This window comes from Aquarana catesbeiana, linkage group LG06 (genome assembly GCF_042186555.1).
Source record: "Aquarana catesbeiana isolate 2022-GZ linkage group LG06, ASM4218655v1, whole genome shotgun sequence".
NCBI lineage: Eukaryota > Metazoa > Chordata > Amphibia > Anura > Ranidae > Aquarana > Aquarana catesbeiana.
In genome coordinates this window covers 2,181,650-2,197,580 of record NC_133329.1, presented here as the reverse complement: position 1 = coordinate 2,197,580, position 15,931 = coordinate 2,181,650, and the positions used below count along the sequence as shown (strand labels likewise).

The window sequence follows — 15,931 nt, the reverse complement described above, 5'->3', positions numbered from 1 at the left end:
AAAAGGATCCTGAATATTTCCAGCCATGACCAAAGGCAGAGAGGAAGGAAGCAGAGCAAAGAGGGTGGAGAACATAATGAGAAGATCGAAGGAGACAGGGAGGAGGATGAAGGATACAGTGAGCAGGATGATGGACATAGTGAGATGGATAAAGGTCACAGCAAATAGGAAGGAGGACACAATAAGGAGGATGAAGGACACAGCAAAAAGGATGAAAGACATAGTGAGGAGGATGAACAACACAGCAAAGGGATGAAGGACACAGTGAGTAGGGTGAAGGACATGCCGAGGAGGATGGAGGACACAATGAGGCGGATGAAGGACACAGTGAGGAGGATGAAGGACACAATGAGGAGAATGAAGGATACAGTGAGCAGGATGATGGACACAGCAAAAAGGATGGAAGACATAGTGAGATGGATAAAGGTCACAGCAAATAGGAAGGAGGACACAATGAGGAGGATGAAGGACACAGCAAAAAGAATGAAGGACACAACAAAAAGGATGAAAGACACAGCAAGGAGGATGAAAGACACAGCAAGGAGGATAAAGGACAGAAAAGAAGTATGGAGACACAGCAAGGAGGATAAAGCACATGGTAAGGAGGATGAAGCACATTGTGAGGAGGATGGAGGACACAGTGGGGAGGATGAAGGACACAGTGAGTAGGATGAAGATATGTCGAGGAGGTTGGAGGACACAGCGAAGAGGTTGCAGGACACAATGAGGAGGATGAAGGACACAGTGAGGAGGATGAAGGACACAATGAGGAGAATGTAGGATACAGTGAGCAGGATGATGGACATAGTGAGATGGATGAAGGTCACAGCAAATAGGAAGGACAAATGAGGAGGATGAAGGACACAGCAAAAAGGATGAAAGACATAGTGAGGAGGATGAACGACACAGCAAGGAGGATAAAGGACAGAGAGGAAGTATGGAGGACACAGCAAGGCGGATAAAGCACATGGCAAGCAGGATGAAGCACATTGCGAGGAGGATGGGGGACACAGTGGGGAGGATGAAGGACACAGTGAGTAGGATGAAGGATATGTCGAGGAGGTTGGAGGACACAGTGAGGAGGTTGGAGGACAGAGAAGAAGTATGTAGGACACAGCGAGGAGGATGAAGAACATGGCGAGGAGAATGAAGGACCAAGTGTGGAGGATGAAGGACACAATGAGGAGGATGAAGGATACAGTGAGCACGATGATGGACATAGTGAGATGGATCAAGGTCACAGCAAATAGAATGGAGGACACAATGAGGAGGTGAGGTTTTTGGAGGACACAACGAGGAGGATAAAGGACACAATGGGGAGCATGAAGGACAAAGTGAGTAGGATGAAGAACATGTCGAGGAGGATGGAGGACACGGTGAGGAGGTTGGAGGACACAGTGAGGAGGATGGAGGACACAGTGAGGATGTGGACACAAAGAGGAGGATGTAGGACACAATGAGAAGGATGGACACAATGAGGTGGATGAAGAACACAGTGAGCAGGATGATGGACATAGTGAATTGGATGAAGGTCACAGCAAATAGGATGGAGGACACAGTGAGGAGGATGGAGGACACAGTGAGGAGGTTGGAGGACACAGTGAGGAGGATGGAAGAAACAATGAGGAGGCTGGAGGATACAGTGAGGAGGATGAAGGACACCATGAGGAGGATGAATGACACAGCGAGGAGGATGAAGGACACAGTAAGGAGGATGAAGGGCACAATGAGGAGGATGGACACAATGAGGTGGATGAAGAACACAGTGAGCAGGATGATGGACATAGTGAGATGGATGAAGGTCACAGCAAATAGGATGGAGGACACAGTGAGGAGGATGGAGGACACAGTGAGGAGGTTGGAGGACACAGTGAGGAGGATGGAAGAAACAATGAGGAGGCTGGAGGATACAGCGAGGAGGATGAAGGACACAGTAAGGAGGATGAAAGGCATGGCGAGGAGGATGGAGGACACATTGAGGAGGATGAAGGACATTGCGAGAAGGATGAAGGACATTGCAAGAAGGATTAAGGACATAGTGAGAGGATTGAAGGACATGGCAAGGAGGATGAAGGACATAGCAAGAAGGATGGACACATCAAGAAATACCAGTAAGAAGGGGGACAGATGTCATTACCAGCCTGAGCTCCATATTGTGGGTAACTTCCAGCTCCATAACCTGGAAAAGACACAGAAGCAAACCAAACAAAACATAAGCAGACACCTTGGACAGAAAATATTTTCTCCTCTAGATCTGTCCAATTTCCAGGAGAAGTCATTTCATTGAACATTATTCTGGATAATATGAAGGATTACTTTACCTGTCTGCTCGCCATACTGGGGGTAATTAGAGGCTCCATAACCTATGTGGGCAGAAGACACAAAAGATGAGAAAAATGAGGAGACCCCAAAGAACAGAGAAGACAAGACCAGGGGGCATTAATAGATGGCATTAATGGACTGTTACTGTATACAGTGTTACTGCTCACACAATAAAAACCAAAAATGGAATTGGATATTAAAGACCAGGGACAATCACAGACCAACAGACTCAATACAGTAGGAGAGAGATGAGAGAAATGGCTCAGAAATGACAGTACCACCTTGGGCTTGGGCTGCATACTGTGGGTAGGTCCCAGCTCCATATCCTACAGTAAAGAGAACATACACATTAGAAGACGTTTTCTACAAGCCAAGACATGTCTTTTACTCCTAGCAAACCAATTGTTCCTCATTTCCCAGATATTCCAATCAATTCTGCTCAACTCAGCTCATTGACTCCTTCTACCAGCTAATAACTGAGTTATGAATATTTATCCTCCCCAGCCAATTGCTGAGGAGTTTGTTCAGCCTGTGAGTTGAGGGAAGGTGATAAAAGTTTGGGGGAACCTTACAGAGTTTTTTTCCCTCCTCTGGGTTTGGGTAAGAGTATGTCACTGCAGGTGACTTCTCCTACAAAGCCAGAGGCCTTCATCATCCACCCAGCGAAATATCAAACACACACTACACAAGAATTTGGGGTTTAGAGATTCACCCAGATTAGATGGTGGGTGTGAGAAGTAGGGCTGCGCCTCTTGGGGTACCCTGCTTTTCTAGTCCTCTATGTCAGGGGTTATGAGCAAAAGAATTACAAAATCAAGTGACTGGCTGCCCAATTTCTCAACCCACCATACACCAAGGATCCCAGTGAGCAGACATTTGGGCATTTGGAGATGTGCGCCTGCTATACCCCTTTGGGGGGTTTTCCGAAACCACTCTGGAAGGAACAATGCTACAGCAAACAACCAACCATCACTAAAATCCAACAGAAAGTCTCCAAACTGGAAAGCCACCAATCAGATCCAAGCTGAGTCAAGGCAGACATAAAGATTAGTGGATGGTTGGCAGTGGGGATGATTGGTGGATGGTTGGCAGTGGGGATGATTGGTGGATGGTGGACAAGGGGAATAATTGGATGGTGGGCAAGGGTGATGATTGGTGGATGGCAGGCTGGGGTGATGATTGGTGAATGGTTGTCAGGGGTGATGATTAATTGATGGTTGGCAGTGGGGATGATTGGTTGATGGTTGGCAAGGGTGATGATTGGTGGATGGTGGGCAGGGGGATGATTAGTGGATGGTGGGCAGGGGGGATGATTAGTGGATGGTGGGCAGGGGGGATGATTAGTGGATGGTGGGCAGGGTTGATGATTAGTGGATGGTGGGCCAGGGGATGATTGGTAGATGGTGGGCAGGGGGGGTGATTAGTGGATGGGGGGCAGGGGTGATTATTGGTGGATGGTGGGCAGGGGGGATGATTAGTGGATGGTGGGCAGGGGTGATGATTGGTGGATGGTGGGCAGGGGGGATGATTAATGGATGGTGGGCAAGGGGATGATTGGTGGATGGTAGGCGGGGGGGGTGATTAGTGGATGGTGGGCAGGGGTGATGATTGGTGGATGGTGGGCAGGGGGGGGTGATTAGTGGATGGTGGGCAGGGGGGATGATTAATGGATGGTGGGCAAGGGGATGATTGGTGGATGGTAGGCAGGGGGGGGTGATTAGTGGATGGTGGGAAGGGGGGATGTTTGGTGGATGGTGGGCAGGGGTGATGATTGGTGGATGGTGGGCAGGGGGGATGATTAGTTGATGGTTGGCAGTAGGGATGATTGGTTGATGGTTGGCAAGGGTGATGATTGGTGGATGGCAGGCTGGGGTGATGATTGGTGAATGGTTGTCAGAGGTGATGATTAGTTGATGGTTGGCAGTGGGGATGATTGGTTGATGGTTGGCAAGGGTGATGATTGGTGGATGGCAGGCTGGGGTGATGATTGGTGAATGGTTGTCAGAGGTGATGATTAGTTGATGGTTGGCAGTGGGGATAATTGGTGGATGGTTGGCAGTGGGGATGATTGTTGGAAGGTGGACAAGGGAAATAATTGGACGGTGGGCAAGGGGAATGATTGGTGGGAGGCAGGCTGGGGTGATGATTGGTGGATGGCAGGCTGGGGTGATGATTGGTGAATGGTTGTCAGAGGTGATGATTAGTTGATCGTTGGCAGTGGGGATGAGTGGTTGATGGTTGGCAAGGGTGATGATTGGTGGATGGTGGGCAGGGGGATGATGGATGGATGGTGGGCAGGGGGATGATTGGTGGATGGTTGGCAGTGCGGGTGATTGGCTGATGGTTGGCAGGGGTGATGATTGGTGGATAGTGGGCAGGGGTGGTGATTGGTGGATGGTGGGCAGCGGTGATGATTGGTGGGCAGGGGGGATGATTTATGGATGGTGGGAAGGGGGGATGATTGGTGGATGGTGGGCAGGGGGATGATTGGTGGATGGTGGGCAGGGGGGGGATAATTAGTTGATGGTGGGCAGGGGGGATAATTAGTGGATGGTGGACAGGGGGGATGATTGGTGGATAGGGGGCAGGGAGGATGATTGGTAGGTAGGGGGGATGATTGGTGGATAGTGGGCAGGGGGGATGATTGGTTGACAAGGGGGGGGTGATGATTGGTTGGAGGTGGACTAATATCTAATATCTTTCCTGACATGATGGGAAGGGGGGATGATTGGTTGGAGGTGGACAGGGGTGATGATTGGTGGATAGTGGGCAGGGGGGATGATTGGTGGACAAGGGGGGGGTGATGATTGGTTGGAGATGGACTAATATCTTTCCTGACATGGTGGGAAGGGGGGATGATTGGTTGGAGGTGGACAGGGGTGATGATTGGTGGATAGTGGGCAGGGGGGATGATTGGTGGACAAGGGGGGGGTGATGATTGGTTGGAGGTGGACTAATATCTTTCCTGACATGGTGGGAAGGGGGGATGATTGGTTGGAGGTGGACAGGGGTGATGATTGGTGGATAGTGGGCAGGGGGGATGATTGGTGGACAAGGGGGGGGGGGTGATGATTGGTTGGAGGTGGACTAATATCTAATATCTTTCCTGACATGGTGGGAAGGGGGGATGATTGGTTGGAGGGGGACAGGGGGGATGATTGGTGGAGGTGGGCAGTGGGGATAATTGGTGGATGATGATCCTTATTACTAATGCACATTTTTATGTCTGTTCCCTGCTGTTTGGAGATATGTAGACATTGATATCACCAGGGGGGGGGATTCGGGGTGATCGGTGCACACATACCTGCTTTGGATGGTTTCCCTCCATAGCCTGAAAAAGAAGGAATGTCTACCATCATGAAGTCTATCAAGCTGAGTAAATTATTATTTCAGGTACTTACATATCGCCGTCAATTTTATGCAGCGCTTTACATATACATTGTACATTCACATCAGTCCCTACCCGCAAGGAGCTTACAATCTAAGGTCCCTAACTCACATTCATACATACACATACTAGGGACAATTTAGACAGGATCCGATTAACCTACCAGCATGTCTTTGGAGTGTGGGAGGAAACCGGAGTAAACCCACGCAGGCACAGGGAGAACATGCAAACTCCAGGCAGGCGTTGTGTCGTGGGTGGGAATTCGAACCAGCGAACCTTTTTACTGCTAGGCGAAAGTGCTAACCACTACACTGCCACCAACATAGTTTCAATGTACATGCTGCCTAAATGAAGGCAATAGTCTAAAAAGAGAACCATCTGTTTCTACTCCAGATATTGGAATAAAGGGGAGAAGCTGAAAGTTTTTCTTTCATATATGTTGCAACTGTGCAGAATTACCCTGTATGAAATCTGAAAGCAGAACAAGTGCCATCTAGTGGTTGGAAAACCGACTGTGCACTGCTAAGAGTGAGAGTGAGCGTTAGATAGACTAATACCTTGCTGACCAATGTTACTCGGGTATCCAGCAGCCCCATTCGCGTAGCCTGCAGAGAATGCAAAAGATTATACATCCAGAGTGAAGAGAAGGTCTAAGTGATAGATAGATAGATGATAGATAGATAGATAGATAGATAGATAGATAGATAGATAGATAGATAGATAGATAGATAGATAGATAGATAGAATGCAGAATAATACATATACAAAGTATACAAAACATTGACAATTATACCTCCTTGAGCTGCGATGTTTGGATATCCTCCTGCACCATAACCTAGAGATATAGAAGATGGTTGGAGAGGTTACATTAAAAAAACATGATGTTCAGAGAGAAAAGAAAATAGGGGTGAAAGGTCATTCATACAGATCATCACGATTTCCCCCCTCCTAGGAGCTCTCTCATTTTATAATAACAGTAGTGTATCATATGTAGTCTGAACAATGGATCAATGGTGGCACAAAGAGAATGGGGACTGTAATGGGCACTTACACCAGGCCTAAGGGAAAAAAGGGTCCTTTAACTCATGAAAACAATGTATTTCAATTGACAAAGGTAACACCAGAGTAAATTCTCCATGTTGTCGGGAAAGATATTAGTATGAAACATTATTACAGATCAATGTAACTTCTCCAGAGGATCCGTAAAGGGCACCTGAAGCCTGGATACAGAATAACCCACTGATTGGGTGGATATCCATTGATATCTAAATGTCTGCATATGATTGATGGTGGTGGAAGGTCTTCTAGTAATGAAATATCTTCGAAGAGATGTTCAGAATAACAGGAGTGTGCATGAACAGGAAGGAGAAGACAGGACAGTGGTGGAAGGAGTTGTGATGGACCAGGAAACCAGCAGAAAAATTACTTTGTACAATCTAGAAGGGAGAACAGAAAGTCCATACCAGCTTTGGGTGATTTTGCTCCCTGGCCTACAAAAGAAACGAAACACATGAAAAGTCAGTTGTATTTAAAAGCATAGATTCTGAAAAGGTGCCACATCTTAGCTGTAATGATTTTTGGTAATTCATCATCACTTGGATCTCACCTTGTCCAAGAACATTGCCCAGGAAACTTCCAGCTCTGTTTGCATAACCTGCAATATATAATAAATATTTATTCCACCATATTCCCAAATCACAGATGACCTGCCCATGAGGGTAACTTCCCTTGCAGCAACTTTATTATATTATTGTTTAACACCTTCTAGTTACCTGGCTTCTGTTTAGCAGCCTGAGGATACTGGCCCAGACCTGGTGATTGAAGAAGACAGTTGGTGATGGTGAACCAGGGTGGATCAATTGAGTTATAAAGGAAAGATGGGAGAACATTGTGTGACTGACACTCTGTATGACTGAGCTTCTTCAAGACAGAGGTTCCACACATGCTATCCAAGAGTTACCATCAAGATGAGAGGTACAAGATGAAAAACATCTCAGATCTAATATAGAGAGGAAAACAAAATAACTCACCTAATTTCCCAGCCTTTACACCATGTCCTCCATATCCATTTCTGAGTCCTGAGGAAGAGATTGTGTTGGTACCTGTAATGCATTTTGCATGCCCGCAAACCATAGCTCGCATCAAGCCCCAGTCACTAACTCCTACCCCAGTCACCTAACCCCTTCTAACCTAGACCCACTCCCCAACTCCACACCAACCTACCTCAATCAGCCTACATGTTTCAACCTAACCCTAGCCATCTTACCTCTTCCAAACAGTTACCAAATCCCCCACTAGCCTACTTCTGTCACCTGACCACTTCCAAATCAGCCCTGGTCACAAACTTCCCCACCAACCTAGCCTCAGTCACTTGACCCCTTTCAAACTAGCTACATTAACAAATCCACCTCCAACATACCCGAGTTGCCTGACCCCTTCTGACCTAGCCCCAGCACATAACCTCTTTCAAACTAGATACAGTCACCACCTCCCCCACCAACCTACACCAATCACGTGACCCCTCACTACATAGTCCTTGTTATCAACTCACCCTAGTCAACTGACCCCATCCAGACTTCCAACCTATCCCTATTTAACAGTCCCCTAGTCACCTAGCCCTAGTCACATGATTCCTTGCAGTCTAACCCCAGCGATCTAATCCCTCCCAACCTAGCTCCGAAAAACAAATCTTCCACCGACAATCCCAAGTCAGCAGAACCCTTCTGATAAAGCCCTAGTCACATGATCTCTCAAACATATCTATGTATATAATGATCCCTCTAAACTTATTTGAGATCACCTGTTCCCTCCAAAGCTTCCCATAACCACCACACAACTCCAAACCTTCCTTCAGCCACCAGACAACTACAAACCTTCCCCAAACCACCAGACAGCACCAAATCTCCTCCAACCACCAGACAGCACCAAACCTTCTACCAAGCACTAGACAACGCCAAACCTTTCTCCAAACACCAGACCACTACAAACCTTCCTCCAACCACTGGACACCTCCAAACCTTCCTCCAACCACTGGACACCTCCAAACATTCCTCCAACCACCAGACAACTCCAACCTTTTTCCAACCACCGAACACCTTCACACTAATTCCAGTCAACTAAATCAAAAAGGCAGAAATTTACCATAAGGACCCTGTTGATAAGCTTGAGATGGGTTCTGAGGGTATTTTCCTGCACCTAAAACATATGGATATAGTGTTATAGTCATATTGTGTGTAGACAAGGTTCTAGTCAATACATATACAGTGTTATATTCAGACTGCAGATAAAGACAATTGTAGAGATTGTACACACAGATCAGACTGTACAAAGGGATGGCTGTACTTGGTATATAAAAAAGATCAGACTGTAGATATAGATGGTTTTAGTCGATGTATACACAGATCAGACTGTAGATATGGACAGTTGTAGTCAGTGTATACACAGGTCAGACTGTAGATATAAATGGCTGTAGTCAGTGTATACACTGGTCAGACTGTAGATATAAATGGCTGTAGTCAGTGTATACACAGGTCAGACTGTAGATATGGATGGTTGTAGTCAGTGTATACACAGGTCAGACTGTAGATATAGATGGTTGTAGTCGGTGTATACACAGGTCAGACTGTAGATATAGACGGTTGTAGTCGGTGTATACACTGGTCAGACTGTAGATATAGACGGTTGTAGTCGGTGTATGCACTGGTCAGACTGTAGATATAGACGGTTGTAGTCGGTGTATACACAGGTCAGACTGTAGATATGGACAGTTGTAGTCGGTGTATATGCAGGTCAGACTGTAGATATGGACGGTTGTAGTTGGTGTATACACAGGTCAGACTGTAGATATGGACGGTTGTAGTCAGTGTATACATAGGTCAGACTGTAGATATGGACAGTTGTAGTCAGTGTATACACAGGTCAGACTGTAGATATAGATGGTTGTAGTCGGTGTATACACAGGTCAGACTGTAGATATGGATGGTTGTAGTCAGTGTATACACAGGTCAGACTGTAGATATAGATGGTTGTAGTCGGTGTATACACAGGTCAGACTGTAGATATAGACGGTTGTAGTCGGTGTATACACTGGTCAGACTGTAGATATAGACGGTTGTAGTCGGTGTATGCACTGGTCAGACTGTAGATATAGACGGTTGTAGTCGGTGTATACACAGGTCAGACTGTAGATATGGACAGTTGTAGTCGGTGTATATGCAGGTCAGACTGTAGATATGGACGGTTGTAGTTGGTGTATACACAGGTCAGACTGTAGATATGGACGGTTGTAGTCAGTGTATACATAGGTCAGACTGTAGATATGGACAGTTGTAGTCAGTGTATACACAGGTCAGACTGTAGATATAGATGGTTGTAGTTGGTGTATACACAGGTCAGACTGTAGATATAGACGGTTGTAGTCGGTGTATACACAGGTCAGACTGTAGATATGGATAGTTGTAGTCGGTGTATACACAGGTCAGACTGTAGATATAGACGGTTGTAGTCGGTGTATACACAGGTCAGACTGTAGATATGGACGGTTGTAGTCGGTGTATACACAGGTCAGACTGTATATATAAATGGTTGTAGTCGGTGTATACAAAGGTCAGACTGTAGATATAGATGGTTGTAGTCGGTGTATACATAGGTCAGACTGTAGATATGGACGGTTGTAGTCGGTGTATACACAGGTCTGACTGTAGATATGGACGGTTGTAGTCGGTGTATACACAGGTCAGACTGTAGATATAGACAGTTGTAGTCGGTGTATACACAGGTCAGACTGTAGATATAGACATTTATAGTCGGTGTATACACAGGTCAGACTGTAGATATAGACGGTTGTAGTCGGTGTATACACAGGTCAGACTGTAGATATAGATGGTTGTAGTTGGTGTATACACAGGTCAGACTGTAGATATAGACGGTTGTAGTTGGTGTATACACAGGTCAGACTGTAGATATAGATGGTTGTAGTCGGTGCATACACAGGTCAGACTGTAGATATAGACGGTTGTAGTCGGTGTATACACAGGTCAGACTGTAGATATGGATAGTTGTAGTCGGTGTATACACAGGTCAGACTGTAGATATAGATGGTTGTAGTCGGTGTATACACAGGTCAGACTGTAGATATAGACGGCTGTAGTCGGTGTATACACAGGTCAGACTGTAGATAAAGACGGTTGTAGTCGGTGTATACACAGGTCAGACTGTAGATATAGACGGTTGTAGTCGGTGTATACACAGGTCAGACTGTAGATATGGATAGTTGTAGTCGGTGTATACACTGGTCAGACTGTAGATATAGACGGTTGTAGTCGGTGTATACACAGGTCAGACTGTAGATATGGATAGTTGTAGTCGGTGTATACACAGGTCAGACTGTAGATATAGATGGTTGTAGTCGGTGTATACACAGGTCAGACTGTAGATATAGATGGTTGTAGTCGGTGTATACACAGGTCAGACTGTAGATATAGACGGTTGTAGTCAGTGTATACACAGGTCAGACTGTAGATATAGACATTTATAGTCGGTGTATAAACAACTCAGACTGTAGATATAGACGGTTGTAATCGGTGTATACACAGGTCAGCCTGTAGATATAGACGGTTGTAGTTGGTGTATACACAGGTCAGACTGTAGATATAGACGGTTGTAGTCGGTGTATACACAGGTCAGCCTGTAGATATAGACGGTTGTAGTCGGTGTATACACAGGTCAGACTGTAGATATAGACGGTCGTAGTCGGTGTATACACAGGTCAGACTGTAGATATAGATGGTTGTAGTCGGTATATACACAGGACAGACTGTATATGTAGATGGTTGTAGTTGTATGCACAGGTCAGACTGTAGATATGGACGGTTGTAGTCGGTGTATACACAGGTAAGACTGTAGCTATAGACGGTTGTAGTCGGTGTATACACAGGTCAGACTGTAGATATAAATGGTTGTAGTTGGTGTATACACAGGTCAGATTGTAGATATAGACGGTTGTAGCCGGTGTATACACAGGTCAGACTGTAGATATAGACGGTTGTAGTCGGTGTATACACAGATCACACTGTAGATATAGACGGCTGTAGTCGGTGTATACACGGGTCTGACTGTAGATATAGACGGTTGTAGTCGGTGTATACACGGGTCAGACTGTAGATATAGATGGTTGTAGTCGGTGTATACACAGATCACACTGTAGATATAGACGGCTGTAGTCGGTGTATACACGGGTCTGACTGTAGATATAGACGGTTGTAGTCGGTGTATACACGGGTCAGACTGTAGATATAGACGGTTGTAGTCGGTGTATACACAGGTCAGACTGTAGATATAGACGGTTGTAGTCGGTGTATACACAGGTCAGATTGTAGATATAGACGGTTGAAGTCGGTGTATACACAGGTCAGACTGTAGATATAGACGGTTGTAGTCGGTGTATACACAGATCACACTGTAGATATAGACGGCTGTAGTCGGTGTATACACGGGTCTGACTGTAGATATAGACGGTTGTAGTCGGTGTATACACGGGTCAGACTGTAGATATAGACGGTTGTAGTCGGTCTATACACAGGTCAGACTGTAGATATGGACAGTTGTAGTCGGTGTATACACAGGTCAGACTGTAGATATGGACGGTTGTAGTCAGTGTATACACAGGTCAGACTGTAGATATAGACGGTTGTAGTCGGTGTATACACGGGTCAGACTGTAGATATAGATGGTTGTAGTCGGTGTATACACAGGTCAGACTGTAGATATAGACGGCTGTAGTCGGTGTATACACGGGTCTGACTGTAGCTATAGACGGTTGTAGTCGGTGTATACACGGGTCAGACTGTAGATATAGACGGTTGTAGTCGGTGTATACACAGGTCAGACTGTAGATATAGACGGTTGTAGTCGGTGTATACACAGGTCAGATTGTAGATATAGACGGTTGAAGTCGGTGTATACACAGGTCAGACTGTAGATATAGACGGTTGTAGTCGGTGTATACACAGATCACACTGTAGATATAGACGGCTGTAGTCGGTGTATACACGGGTCTGACTGTAGATATAGACGGTTGTAGTCGGTGTATACACGGGTCAGACTGTAGATATAGACGGTTGTAGTCGGTCTATACACAGGTCAGACTGTAGATATGGACAGTTGTAGTCGGTGTATACACAGGTCAGACTGTAGATATGGACGGTTGTAGTCAGTGTATACACAGGTCAGACTGTAGATATAGACGGTTGTAGTCGGTGTATACACGGGTCAGACTGTAGATATAGATGGTTGTAGTCGGTGTATACACAGGTCAGACTGTAGATATAGACGGTTGTAGTCAGTGTATACACAGGTCAGACTGTAGATATAGACGGTTGTAGTCGGTGTATACACAGGTCAGACTAGATATAGACAGTTGTAGTCGGTGTATACACAGGTCAGACTGTAGATATAGACGGTTGTAGTCGGTGTATACACAGGTCAGATTGTAGATATAGACGGTTGTAGTCAGTGTATACACAGGTCAGACTGTAGATATAGATGGTTGTAGTCGGTGTATACACAGGTCAGACTGTAGATATAGACGGTTGTAGTCGGTGTATACACAGGTCAGATTGTAGATATAGACGGTTGTAGTCAGTGTATACACAGGTCAGACTGTAGATATAGATGGTTGTAGTCGGTGTATACACAGGTCAGACTGTAGATATAGACATTTATAGTCGGTGTATACACAGGTCAGACTGTAGATATGGATGGTTGTAGTCGGTGTATACACAGGTCAGACTGTAGAAATAGACGGTTGTAGTCGGTGTATACACAGATCAGACTGTAGATATAGGCGGTTGTAGTCGGTGTATACACAGGTCAGACTGTAGATGTGGACGGTTGTAGTTGGTGTATACACAGGTCAGACTGTAGATATGGATGGTTGTAGTCGGTGTATACACAGGTCAGACTGTAGATATGGACGGTTGTAGTCAGTGTATACACAGGTCAGACTGTAGATATAGACGGTTGTAGTCGGTGTGTACACAGGTCAGACTGTAGATATGGACGGTTGTAGTCAGTGTATACACAGGTCAGACTGTAGATATGGATAGTTGTAGTCTGTGTATACACAGGTCAGACTGTAGATATAGATGGTTGTAGTCGGTGTATACACAGGTAAGACTGTAGATATATACGGTTGTAGTCGGTGTATACACAGGTCAGACTGTAGCTATAGATGGATGTAGTCGGTGTATACAAAGGTCCGACTGTAGATATAGACGGTTGTAGTCGGTGTATACACAGATCAGACTGTAAATATAGATGGATGTAGTCAGTGTATACACAGGTCAGACTGTAGATATAGACGGTTGTAGTCGGTGTATACACAGGTCAGACTGTAGATATGGATGGTTGTAGTCGGTGTATAAACAGTTCAGACTATAGATATAGATGGTTGTAGTCAGTGTATAAACAGGTCAGACTGTAGATATAGGTGGTTGTAGTCGGTGTATACACAGGTCAGATTGTAGATATGGACAGTTGTAGTCGGTGTATACACAGGTCAGACTGTAGATATAGACGGTTGTAGTCGGTGTATACACAGGTCAGACTGTAGATATAGATGGTTGTAGTCGGTGTATACACAGGTCAGACTGTAGATATGGACGGTTGTAGTCGGTGTATACACAGGTCAGACTGTAGATATAGGTGGTTGTAGTCGGTGTATACACAGGTCAGACTGTAGATATGGACGGTTGTAGTCGGTGTATACACAGGTCAGACTGTAGCTATGGATGGTTGTAGTCGGTGTATACACAGGTCAGACTGTAGATATAGACGGTTGTAGTCAGTGTATACACAGGTCAGACTGTAGATATGGACGATTGTAGTCGGTGTATACACAGGTCAGATTGTAGATATGGATAGTTGTAGTCAGTGTATAGACAGGTCAGACTGTAGATATAGATGGTTGTAGTTGGTGTATACACAGGTCAGCCTGTAGATATAGACGGTTGTAGTCGGTGTATACACAGGTCAGACTGTAGATATAAATGGTTGTAGTCGGTGTATAAACAGGTCAGACTGTAGATATAGACGGTTGTAGTCAGTGTATACACAGGTCAGACTGTAGATATGGACGATTGTAGTCGGTGTATACACAGGTCAGACTGTAGATATGGATAGTTGTAGTCAGTGTATAGACAGGTCAGACTGTAGATATAGATGGTTGTAGTTGGTGTATACACAGGTCAGACTGTAGATATAGACGGTTGTAGTTGGTGTATACACAGGTCAGACTGTAGATATGGACAGTTGTAGTCGGTGTATACACAGGTCAGACTGTAGATATAGACGGTTGTAGTTGGTGTATACACAGGTCAGACTGTAGATATGGACAGTTGTAGTCGGTGTATACACAGGTCAGACTGTAGATGTGGACGGTTGTAGTCGGTGTATACACAGGTCAGACTGTAGATATAGACGGTTGTAGTTGGTGTATACACAGGTCAGACTGTAGATATAGACGGTTGTAGTCGGTGTATACACAGGTCAGACTGTAGATATAGACGGTTGTAGTCGGTGTATACACAGGTCAGACTGTAGATATAGACGGTTGTAGTCGGTGTATACACAGGTCAGACTGTAGATATAGACGGTTGTAGTCGGTGTATACACAGGTCAGACTGTAGATATGGACAGTTGTAGTCGGTGTATACACAGGTCAGACTGTAGATATGGACAGTTGTAGTCGGTGTATATACAGGTCAGACTGTAGATATAGACGGTTGTAGTCGGTGTACACACAGGTCAGACTGTAGATATAGACGGTTGTAGTCGGTGTATACACAGGTCAGACTGTAGATATAGACGGTTGTAGTCGGTGTATACACAGGTCAGACTGTAGATATGGACAGTTGTAGTCGGTGTATATACAGGTCAGACTGTAGATATAGACGGTTGTAGTCGGTGTATACACAGGTCAGACTGTGGATATAGACGGTTGTAGTCAGTGTATACACAGGTCAGACTGTAGATATAGACGGTTGTAGTCGGTATATACACAGGACAGACTGTATATGTAGATGGTTGTAGTTGTATGCACAGGTCAGACTGTAGATATAGATGGTTGTAGTCGGTCTATACACAGGTCAGACTGTAGATATGGACGGTTGTAGTCGGTGTATACACAGGTCAGACTGTAGATATGGACGGTTGTAGTCGGTG

General features: G+C 45.4%; 1 protein-coding gene across 4 annotated transcripts in view; it reads right to left on the bottom strand.

Moving 5' to 3' along the window:
* Positions 1-15,931, bottom strand: part of GREP1 (glycine rich extracellular protein 1) — a 51,973-nt gene that overhangs the window by 28,304 nt on the left and 7,738 nt on the right. For 3 of the 4 annotated variants that reach the window (XM_073635306.1, XM_073635309.1, XM_073635308.1), the window contains exons 4-14: positions 8,852-8,905; positions 7,741-7,788; positions 7,483-7,521; positions 7,317-7,364; positions 7,174-7,200; positions 6,504-6,545; positions 6,268-6,315; positions 5,627-5,653; positions 2,601-2,648; positions 2,322-2,363; positions 2,138-2,179 (exon numbers count right to left, since the gene is read on the bottom strand). In XM_073635306.1, coding sequence (XP_073491407.1) covers positions 2,138-2,179; positions 2,322-2,363; positions 2,601-2,648; positions 5,627-5,653; positions 6,268-6,315; positions 6,504-6,545; positions 7,174-7,200; positions 7,317-7,364; positions 7,483-7,521; positions 7,741-7,788; positions 8,852-8,905 — 465 coding nt within the window. The remainder of the gene's footprint in view (positions 1-2,137; positions 2,180-2,321; positions 2,364-2,600; positions 2,649-5,626; positions 5,654-6,267; positions 6,316-6,503; positions 6,546-7,173; positions 7,201-7,316; positions 7,365-7,482; positions 7,522-7,740; positions 7,789-8,851; positions 8,906-15,931) is intronic. The other variant, XM_073635307.1, reaches the window with a different exon arrangement.